Below are 11426 nucleotides of genomic sequence, written 5' to 3' on the forward strand. Positions count from 1 at the left end.
GCGAGGGGCTCCATCCTCTTGATCAGATGTCGCTGTTGTTCGATAGTTCGTGCTATGCCCTACAACAGCATCAAGATTATAAAGAACCCTATTCTCCAACACCAAAGACGGACATTGCCGATGCAATACAAACCTTGATCTGCTTCATGGCTATGGAAAGGGTGGACTCTAGCCTCCTCACCTCCCGGGTGGTGTCCTCCTCTTCCACGACCACCACTTCATCCCCCCACTTGCGGAGGATCCGAATGGCTTGAGGTCATGATTCCTCATGCTCAATCTCCTCCACCTCGTCCTATTCCTTCGTAGCTGGTGGGACCACCTGTGGGCTCAGTGGCCACACAACACGTCTAGCCCTGCCCTTCGACATCTCAGGGAGTGTCATTGGCTCCTCCAGCACCACTGGCTTCTCCGCCCTAGACTCCGGCACGGCGTCGGCAACTCTAGCCTTCACCTCCAAAGACCCGGTGGCTCCTACCATTGTCCCTAGCATCACCGCTGACTCGTCCGCCATCGTCGCTAACTGTTCTCTGCCTTCAACTCCACCGGCAGCAGTGGTCGACTCCTCCATAAATTGCTGAGCGCCCAGGGACTCTGAGACGGAGCCTGCCGGCATGGTCTCCACATCAAGAGTAGCCCTGGGCTACTCACCAGTCTAGCTGGGAGGATTCAGATCATCCACATGCCATAATCTGCATCAGATTAGCACATCAATCACCGCAACTAAAAAGATCGGACAGCAAATGATTCTAAGGCAAAGATACTTACATGACGACTTCTTAGTAGATAGTTTTGAACTGGTGTTGCCTCCCCAAGCACCCACACATGGCTCTAGGGTCCACCCACATGCCCTAGGTCGGAGGTCCTATGGCACCCACCATCAGCCTCTCCTCCAGCTGCTGCTTAGGGACTCCCTGCCCCCTCACTTTGACTACACCTCTGCGTGTGTTTTGTGCGGTGGCGCCTCAGTGCTCGGAGTAGGAGCTACCGGAGCCCTATTGTCGTCCGATCACTCAGACATCACCGCACTCCATGTCTGAGTGGTCTAATTGCCGAAGCGAGATACCACTCGCCTTGCGGGGAGCTACACCCGCTGTCTTCCTCTTCTTGTGGGCCGGCTCATCTGTCGTCACCCTTTTCCCCTGAACCTTCTCCGACACCCATGGGGGACTCACCTTACAACCACCACCTTCACCTTTGGACTCTGATGAGGTGCTGACAGCACCTTCCTCTAGCTGAGTGGTTGGCCAGGCGTCCACTGCCTTTGGCCAATCGCTCCTCGGCACGCCCGAGAAGTACGCCGCTCGTTCCTGCAAATGAATCTTTCCACAAGTGAATTAGTTAACTGCTCGGCACCGGTACAAGATAAAAAGCATTAGGAACAATAGTTGAGATTTTTATCTAAGGAGGCGGTTCATGCAGTTGAAGGCTCTTGTCTGCCCTGACACGCTGAATGGTGTGTTTGGAGCGAATAGTTTGGCTGCTCGGCGTAGCATAGCCTCCTTCAATAGCTTCTCTGTCCTCTCTCGGGTGCCATCAGTGTCCCCCTTGAAGTCAAAACCCGTGTGGGCCCTCTCCTTGTAGGGCTGGATGCGACGCATAATGAAGCTCACCGCCACCAATACGCCGTTCATCTTTATGCCCTTTATCAGGCCAAGGAGCTCCCTTACCTAATCCATATCAGCACTGCTCGACTTCTTTAACTAGCTCCTCTAGTTCTCTAGAATGTGGTCGACGTCGCAGCGGATGGCAGGATGATTCTGTTTCATGTAGAACCACCTGGCGTTCCACCCCTTCAACAAAGTGTTCAGCGGCATAGTGATGTACTCTCCAGCCATCCTGTCGTGGAGTTGTAGATACATGTCATTGACCACTCTAGAACCACCACCGCCCTTCTTCTTCAGCCAGAATAGGTGTCGGAAGAGGTTGAAGTGGGGAAGAATTATGAGATACGCCTCACAGAAATGGATAAAAATGGAGATGTGTAAGATGGTGTTGGGATGCAGATTGCATAGACTCACTCCCCAGAACTCCAACAGATCCCACAAGAATGGATGAATAGGAAATCCTAATCTGCACCAAAAATAATCTTCAAATCCTACGACTTTGTCGATATGTGGCATCGGGTAGGGCTCACCGTCGGTCAGACACCATCTGGCGGTGACACGGTCAAGAAGACTGCTCGCCTCTACCATCTCGTTGAGTTTTGTCTTCCCCATGAGCGATAGCACCCATTCATTGTCACGGCTTGCTCTGGCAGTCACCTTCTTTGGGTTACCAACTCCTCTCTTTGGCACCATCTCTCAGATTTGGATTTAGACTGGCGGTGGAAGCGCGTGTGGATGTGAATCGGGAAGCACGAGGGCTAAGGAGGAAGACGAAGTGGCAAAGTGGCAAAGGTGGGAGCATAGAGTACGGCGGTGCAGTTATAAAGCACCATCCCCACTTTTCGCATTCAAGGGTTTTTGGAAAACCGCTCCACAATTTGTGCCTCTTCGAATTCTCCAAAGCGGCGTGGTGGGCTGTTACCTGGGCTTTTGCGCAACTACAGCCCATATTGCCCACTTTTCACCGCAATTGTTACTGCACACCAAATATTCGCCGACTTCTTCGCAATACCATTAAGGCACAGTAACTCCTACGGTACAGCCGTTACTCTAGATTTTTCTACAAGATTTCCACTTGTGGCTTGGGGACTATGTCATCACTATGACTTGGTTACTCACCACTCTAGGGACTTTTTTCTAGTTACTGTTGTTTCTTACCCTGGCACCACATGACCATGTCACCTACTGTCAGGCTCGGGGACTAAGTGAGCACACTTCACATTGCGGTGAATGTGCTTTTCTCATTTCAGGGCTCCATCTGGGGACTGGCTGCCTGCTCGGCTAGTCTTCTACTTTTCTTCTACTTTGAACCCTAGCACAATATGACTGCATCACCTACTGTTAGGCTCAGGGACTAAGTGGGCACACTTCACCTTGCGATGAGTGTGTTTGATTTAATCTAGAAGACTTCGCGCCTCCTGAAGTTAAAGAAGACTATCTCCCTTTCTCGTGGTCGAACTCTAAGTGGGCACACTGGTCCACTATGAGGATTTTTTTATTTTGAACTTGAGCTCCTTACATCCTTATGGCAAGCCATACTTGGGTTACACTGCTCGACGATGGTTCACAACTGCTCGGTGACTAATCATGGTGGTCGGACCATGAGTTTGACTGCTCGACATTGTTCACACCTGCTCAGACAAACTCAAGACGGCGTTGCACAGCGGATACAAGATGCTTGAGGACTAGCTATGGGGGGTACGACCCTAGATACCCATGATAGACTACATGGGCTGCGCTCTTAGGGGTGGTCTAGCCCACAAGATGAAGCCTTGCAAAGCATGACGCTGCTCGGCATGCCTCGCAAGACACCAGGAAGATATCCTGAAGATACTATAAGATCTATTAGGATACACTCAATCCCATGATTCCTGTAATCTGTTATTACTTTCTGGTTATCTCCTAGATTTAACCGACTTGTAACCATGCCCTTAGACTATATAAGGCGGGTAGGGACCCCCTCCAAACACACGCAACATCATATCATAGCTAATATAATCCAACAGACCATAGGAGTAGGGTATTACGTTGCACTGACGACCCAAATCAGTCTAACTCTTGTGTCTCTGTTGCCTTCTTATTCTCGATTACACGCATCTCTGCCGATCAATCTACCTTCGTGGGATATTCCTCGGAGGACTACCGATGATATTCTGTCGACAGCTTTAGTACAAAGTTTTTGTTGTAGTTTTAGATCTATGTTTTTCCATAATTAATCCATAGCTGCAGTTTCTATGGTCCAATTGTGGTGAAATTTTTATGGCAGTCTAATTATTGTATTCTTTAACTGTAGTAAAAAAATTCATACTCATTTATATTTTTACACACTTTTAACTATTTTAAAACTATTTAGAAAGCATAAAACTAAATAAATCTATAACTCGTTATACATAATCTGATGGGCATGGTATTTTTACTATAGTTTAATCATATAATAATTTGCTCACCATAAAAATGTCACCACAATTGGACCATAGAAAGTCAAGCTTTGAATTAATTACAGCAAATCATAGATCTAAAGATACTGCAAAAACTTTGTACTAAAGCATACAATATTATATATTATCTGTGTAGATATAGTCATGAGTGCAAGAAAATTGGATTTTCTATTTTATGATTTTTTCTATGATTTACTATGATTTTTTGAAGATTCAGCCAAAATAAATATAAAAAAGACAAAATCGCCTTTAAAAACCATCTATAACCGGGCCAGGGAGGTAAAATGAACGGTTTTAAAAGTTGAGGGAGGTGATTTACCCGGTTTTAGAGTTCAAGGAGGAAAACTAGACTGTGAGGATAGTCCAGGGAGGTAAAATGGACTTTTTCCAACGGTAATGCTATGACTCTGACGTCCGACGGTTTCAGGACGCGCATTAGATAAGGATCAGATATGGCGCCGCATGTTCCATGCTGTTCCACCTTCGGAACGTCGCACGCGGAGTGGAGCCACCGGCAGTACAAAACAAAATGCTTTTACCACTAGGTGGTGTTGGCATTAGAGAGCGGAGTGGAGGCCAGCTGCTCGCCGTGGAGTGGAGGCCAAATGTTCGTCCATTGGTTTTGCATGCTAGGCTACTGTGCCGCTGCCGCTTGACAGAAGCAAGCACTCATTCCTCGTCCACACTCTCTCTCTCTCTAACAATAAAAAAATCTCTAGTGCTTATCCGCTTGTCTCAGCGTTAGCCGCTCGCCCTTCCTCACCGCGCACATGTCGCACACTCCCTCTTCCGTGCCTCTTGCCGACGGACCCAGCCCATGTTGTGCGCCTCGTGCCCCCACCCCGCGTCGCCCTCTTCAGCCGCATGCGGAAGAAATCGAGGGCATCCTGCACACATCGCCCGCCCACGCTACACCGTCGAGGTAGATGGGTCCTTCTTTGGTTCTGAGCCCTCCTCTTCCACCTCATCCTCTGGATCTGAGCTCTCCTCCTCCTCCACCTCTGGATCTGGATCTAGATCTGAGGGACGCGGCAGTGGCTAGGGTTCCAGCGAGCTCTATTGCAGTAGTCTTGTTTTGCTGTTGCAACAAGTAATATTTCTTTATTGCATTAGTCTCTTTTTTCTGATGTTGCATCTCGCATTGCGCTTTTGTTTCATGTTGTTGCGGTAGCGTTGTTTTGCTGTTGCAACAAGCAATTTTTCTTTGTTATATTATTTTTTCAGATGTTGCATCTCGCATTGCGCTTTGTTTCTTGTTGTTCCAGTAGCTTTGTTTTGCTGTTGCAACAAGTATTTTTTCTTTGTTGTATTAGTCTTCTGATGATGTTGCTTTCTTGCATTTTGCTTTGTTTCTTGTTTGTTGCAGTAGCTTTGTTTTGCTGTTACAACAAGTAATTTTTCTTTATTGCATTAGTCTTTTTTCTGATGTTGCTTTCTCGCATTTGCTTTTTGTTCTATTTTTGTTGTAGTAGCCTTATTATGGTGTTGCAACAAGTAATATTTCTTTGTTGCATTTAGTTTCTTTTTTTCTGATCTTGCATCGCGTATTGTTGTAGTTTTGTTCTATTGTTGAAGTCATTTTGTTCTGATGTTGCAGTAGGCTTGTTCCGTGGTGAGGATACGACGCACCTATCATGGGCACGACGGGGGATGGGTGGCGCGATGGGATGGCGGGGGATGGGTGGCACGGCGGGATGGTCCTTACGTGCATGCATAGCAGTAGACCTAGTATAGCATGTAAGCAGTAGGTGCAAGCACACAGCGCGCACTGTGTGAGCTAAGCATGCGAGGTGCAAGCACACAGCGCAGCATACGAGTAGAGCATGCACAACAGTAGGTGCAGATAGGCGTAGGCACGCAGCACAGCACACAAGTAGAGCATGCGAGCAGCAGGCGCAGGCACGCAGCAACATGCAAGCAACCGCACACAGCAGCATGCAAGCAACAGGACGCGAGCAACAGACAGAGGCAACAGGACGCGAGTAGGCATGGCCGCACGCAAGCAGCATCAGGTGGCAATTGCGTAGCAACAACAAGCGGGTGCACAGTGATAATAGCATGGGCCAGCAGGTGTAGTAGGAACAGGCGGGTCAGACGTGGACGTGCATGGCACCATCCAGTGGATCGGAATCCAGCGGACATCCGGACACCAACGCTCCCGTTTTTCCAAATTAAGATAGAAACCCCTGCACGCTAGGTTTCTCTAATAGCCTGGCCTAGTCCTTGGCCCGCCGCCCCCTAGGACCTACCTACTGCCGACCAATGTGTCACGCGACCATGATGCATGCAAGATTATGAGTCCCCCCCATGACAAACTATTAGCGCTGTAAATCGACACTTTGGCAGGAGCAGGGGTAGGTGATGTTAGCCCACTAGATCTCTGGTACGGAGTTAGCCAACCACTCACTAGTATTGCCGAGCACACACTAGCGATGCCAACCACGACACAATCGTTGGCGACTACACACTATGGCTAGAGGTAGAAGAAGGGAGGGAGAACAGAGCACACACACAGCACAAGCACTAGCGTTGACCGGAGCTCTACAGAGGAGATGGCAAAACTAAACTCGGTTTACTGAGTTGCAGTGGCAAACTATTTATACAACTCTACCCATCTAGTCTTAGTACAACTATCATGCTGCTACAGTGCTATAGTGTGGCGGTGAGACGTTCGGCGCCTATCCCTGTAGCTGCTATAGTACAATAGTAGGGAGCCCTTTTTGGCACCGCCTGTCCCTACCGTGTGTTCACACAAGGGGAGCAATAGATTACTTAACAATTTTTCTCCTAATCGTGCTGCTAACCCTTGAACCCCCTCCATGCCGATCATCTTCTTTAGCTTCGTGAGCCAAAGATGGCCAAACGGCTTGGTGAGGACGTCTGCGAGTTACTGACCAGTTTTGACAAACTCGATGACAATTTTCCCTCCATCGACACAGTCCCTGAGGAAGTGGAACTTGACGTCGATGTGCTTGCTTCGGTCATAGAGAACCAGATTCTTTGTGAGGGCGATGGTAGGCTGGTTGTCCATCATCAGTGTTGGTTAGTGAGCTTCCGCACCGGTCAGCTCACCTAGTAGCCGGTGCAGCCATACAGCTTGGCACACCGCTGTGGCCACTGCTATGTACTCTATCTCACATGTAGACATCACCACCACCCTATGTTTTAGTGATAGCCATGAGATTGGAGCCGACCCGAGGAAGATGAGCACTGCAGAGGTGCTCCGCCGTCCATCGATGTCCCTTGCCATGTCTACATCGCTGAACATAGTGAGCTGCAGCCTGCTTCCACCAGTCTTGGGGAAGATAATACCCTGATCCACCATCCCCTTAACATAGCACAGTAGCCACTTCACCGTAGCCCAATGATCCTCTCTGGGATCTTCCATGAAGCGGTTGACATAGCCCATGATGAACGCAATGTCTGGCCTCATATGGACTAGGTAGCGCAGACCACCGACGATGCTCTGGTAGAGTGTTGCATCCACCTTTGCCATATAACTAGCCTTCATCAGCTTCAGCTGCTCCTCCATTGGAGTCACGCACGGCTTGCACTCAGCCATACCGCTCTGCTCCAATAGCTTTGAGGCGTACATGCTCTGACTGAGTGTGAGTGCCTCCATCCCCTATCTCACCTCGATGCCAAGGTAGTAGGAGAGCGCGCCGAGATCACTCATTCAAAAATGAGCTACCATCTTGTGCTTGAAGCTCTTGATGTCCTCTGCATGTGCGCCAGTGGCGATCAAGTCATCCACGTACATGTCGATGACAAACTCCTCCTTCCTCCATTGCCGTGTGTAGAACGTGTGCTCGGTTGTGCACTGTGTGAACCCAAGCTTGCTCAGCGTGAAGTCAAGCTTGGCGTTCCATGCTCGTAGGGCCGGTCGTAGCCCATAGAGCGTCGTGCGCAATCGGAGCACCCTGTGCTCCGCTTCCTTGATGGTGAAACCCGAAGGTTGCCTAAGGAAGACCATCTCCGCTAGCTCTCCATGGAGGAAGGCCTATTTTATGTCCAGGTGATGGACGCGCCAGTCCTTTGTTGCGGCCAAAGCTAGAAGTAGTTGGACAGACTCCATGCGCGCTACTGGTATAAAGACTTCCTCAAAGTCGATGTCCTCGCGCTGGACAAAGCATTGGGCGACGAGGCCCGCCTTGTGCTTGATAATGGCACCATGCTCATCCCACTTGACCTTGTACACCCACTTCAGGCTGATCGAACAGCATCCTGGAGGTGGATCGACGAGCTCCAAAGTCTCATTTTCCTCGATTGCCTTCATCTCCTCCAGCATCGCCCGTCGCCAATTTACATCATGCTCGGCCAGTGCGAACATGGGTGGTTCCTCTACACTAACAAGAAGCAGCTCTAGGTCATTAAGCAGCCAACCCACTAGGCCTAAGGGTCCTGTGCCGCCGATAATTTTGTCTAGCCTATGGAACTACACCTCCTCACCGTCGTGGAAGGCATCCACAAACTCAGTGATGCCGCTTGAAGGTGAGGTGAACTCGATCAGCGTTGATGGAGTTCCCTAATCCGCTGGAGTGGTCCACACAGCACCTGGAGTTCTCATCACCTCGGCTGTAGTGATCGGCACTACTCCTAGACAGCTCATCACCACTCCTGCAGTGCTTGGCACAACTGTAGGAGTGCTCAGCCCTAGTCCTATGCAAGACCTCTTCTCTCCACTACGGTAGTATTTGGCACCCATCCATGAGTGCTCGGCACCCCTCCCAAACTGCTCTGCCCCTCCCCAGGAGTGCTCGGCTCTATCGCTGGAGTGCTTAGCACTCCTCTCGGAGTACTCGGCACCTCTTCCCTAGTGTGCTCCTGTCCTCCAGCTTGGTAAGGATTGGCTTTGGCTTCCTGACATGGCCGATCTAGCCGAATGTCGGGATGAAGGACACGCTCGGCTTACGCCCATACAAAGCTTCGGACGATGTCTTGCCCTTTAGGGTCTTGGTGGGCGCGCGGTTGAGGACGAACACTACCGTGGCCACCGTTTCACCCTAGAACCTTGTCAGCATGCCCTTGGCCTTCATTATGGATCGAGCCATGCTGACCACCGTCTGGTTCCACCGCTACACCATGCCATTCTGTTGTGGCGAGTACGACGCGGTATGGTGTCGCACCACACCCTGATCCATGCAGTACGCAGCGAACTCCACCGAAGTGAATTTGTCGCCCCGATCAGTCTGCAGCAGGCGCAACTTCTTGCCGCTCTCTGCCTCCGTGTGTGCCTTGAACTTCTTGATCGTCGCCATCACCTTGTCCTTGCTTATCAGGAATTGCAGCCACATATAGCGACTGTAATCATCCATGAGCAGGAGGAAGTACCACCGACCATAGTTTGTGGCTAGCGTGATTGGCCCACAGAGGTCGCCGTGGACGAGCTCGAGAGCATCCACTGCGCGATACTTGGCCATCTTTGGGAATGGCAGCCTCCTCTGCTTCCCGATCAGGTAGCTATCACATAGCTCACTTGCGTGCTTGATGTGAGGCAGTCCATGGACCATCTTCTCCAGCCGACCGAGCGCGTTGAAGCTGAGATGGCCGAACCGGGCATGGCATAGCCATGGCTCCTTGGTGTGTCATGCTGCTAGGCACACCGGCTACTCCACCTTCAAGTCGAGCAGGTACAGCCAGTTCCGGGACATCTTTACCTTGGCAAAAAGCCGCTGCTCCTAGTCCCTGATCCTAAGGACGCCGTCCTTGATCAATACCTCGCTACCGCGCTCATCCAGCTAGCCTACGCTGATGATGCTTGAACACAGCTGTGGGAAGTAATATACATCCGTTAGCGCGCAGTGCTCACCGTTCTGGCACCTAAAGATGATGGTGTCGTGCCCTCAGATTGCCACCTTTGAGCCATCACCAAACTTCACCGTGTTGGTCACGTCGTCGTCGAGCTCGGAGAAGGCTTCCTTGGAGCCCGTCATGTGGTTGCTAGCATAAGAGTCTAGGTACCACCGCTGCTCCAATCCGCCGCCCACATGTCCGAGGTAGACTTGGGCCCGCGGTTCGTCGAGGTGGACAGCCTTCAAAGCCTTCATAGGCCCTTTCATAGCCATTCCCTCTCCCTTCTCCTTGGCCTCAACGTCGTGTAGTGCACAGAACATTGTCATTAGGAGAGTGGTCTCATCATCATCATCAGCTTGCGTCGGATGAGCCTCAGCCTTCCTCTCCTGCTTGTGATTAGGGCACTCCTTTATCCAATGGCCCGTTTTCCTGCAGCGTCGGCAGGCATTGGGGTCGGCCTTCTTCTTCTTCTTCTCCGAAGAAGCCTTACCGCAGCGCTTGCCATCACCACCGCGGCTGGAGGAGGCTACCCTAGAGTTTCTCCGAGTAGCCCACTCCTCCTCTATCAGCAGCAGTTTTCCATTGTCCGTCGTTGCTGTCGCTTGCTCCAGGTGCTCGTCCATCACCCGCAACCGACCAGTCACATCCTCAATGGTGAGGGTGGACAGGTCCAGCATCGTCTCTATGGAGAGAGCGATCTAGATGTACTTTGTCGGCACAGAGTGGAGGTACTTGGAGACCGCTTCTTCTTCATCGATGGTGATGCCATGGCTCTTCGGTTTGCTGATGAGCATCTGCAGGCGGAGGGAGAAGTACTCAACCGATTCACCATCCTTTAACTTGAGGTTGGTGTACTCCTACTTCAGCAACAGGGCCGTCGTCTTCTTTGCGCGGTCGGAACCGACGCGCATCGCCGCAATGGTCTCCCACGCCTCCTTAGCAGAGCTCTTCGCCCCCAATGGCTCTCTATACTCCAGTGGTACAGCTGCAAGGATAGCCTCTAATGCTAACATGTCATCTTCTTCGTTGTCGGTGCCCTTGTCAACAGTAGTCCAGAGCCGTCGGGCTCTGAGCTTGATCTTCATGGTCACCGATCACTCGCCATAGTTGGTGCGAGTCAGCGTCGGCCAACTAGTGTCGCTGACTTCCTGTACCATGCATACAACGATCTCCTGTCGGGGTTGGGCCGCCACAGCAGCACCGCTGCTGTCGTCTATCTCCAAACCGTCCGTCATCGCCAGCGGTTAGTTCGGCGACGGCGCTTGTACGGCTCTGATACCACTTATTGGCCCCCTGTTCTTCGGAACGGAGTTAGTCGACCACTCACTAGTGTTGCCGTGCACACGCTAGCGATGTCGACCACGACACTATCGTTGGCGACCACACACTATAGCTAGAGATAGAAGAAGGGAGAGAGAATAGAGCACACACACAACACAAGCACCAGCATTGGTCGGAGCTCTGCAGAGGAGATGGCAAAATTAAACTCGCTCTGTTTACTAAGTTACAGTGGCAAACTATTTATACAATTTTACACATCTAGTCTTAGTACGGCTGTCATGCTGCTACAGTAACTAGATGTGACAGCAGG

General features: G+C 50.8%; 1 protein-coding gene across 1 annotated transcript; it reads right to left on the reverse strand.

Annotated features, from left to right (window-relative positions):
- Positions 1-671: 671 nt before the first annotated feature.
- LOC136457972 (secreted RxLR effector protein 161-like) lies at positions 672-7664 on the reverse strand. Its single transcript, XM_066457991.1, has 3 exons — positions 7137-7664; positions 1173-1307; positions 672-689 (listed from the first exon to the last, which is right to left on the reverse strand). The coding sequence occupies exons 1-3, from the start codon at positions 7662-7664 to the stop codon at positions 672-674; spliced, it is 681 nt and encodes a 226-aa protein (XP_066314088.1).
- Between the last annotated feature and the right edge of the window lie 3762 nt (positions 7665-11426).

Source organism: Miscanthus floridulus, chromosome 1 (assembly GCF_019320115.1).
Source record: "Miscanthus floridulus cultivar M001 chromosome 1, ASM1932011v1, whole genome shotgun sequence".
Taxonomy (NCBI): domain Eukaryota; kingdom Viridiplantae; phylum Streptophyta; class Magnoliopsida; order Poales; family Poaceae; genus Miscanthus; species Miscanthus floridulus.

Bases quoted from the DNA above. Each gene is read 5' to 3' on its own strand.
- LOC136457972 (XM_066457991.1), bottom strand. From the start codon at position 7,664: ATGGAGGCACTCACACTCAGTCAGAGCATGTACGCCTCAAAGCTATTG. The intron at 1,308-7,136 runs GTATGGCTGCAC...ATTCATTTGCAG, and splicing joins CCACAGCGGTGTGCCAAGCT to GAACGAGCGGCGTACTTCTC.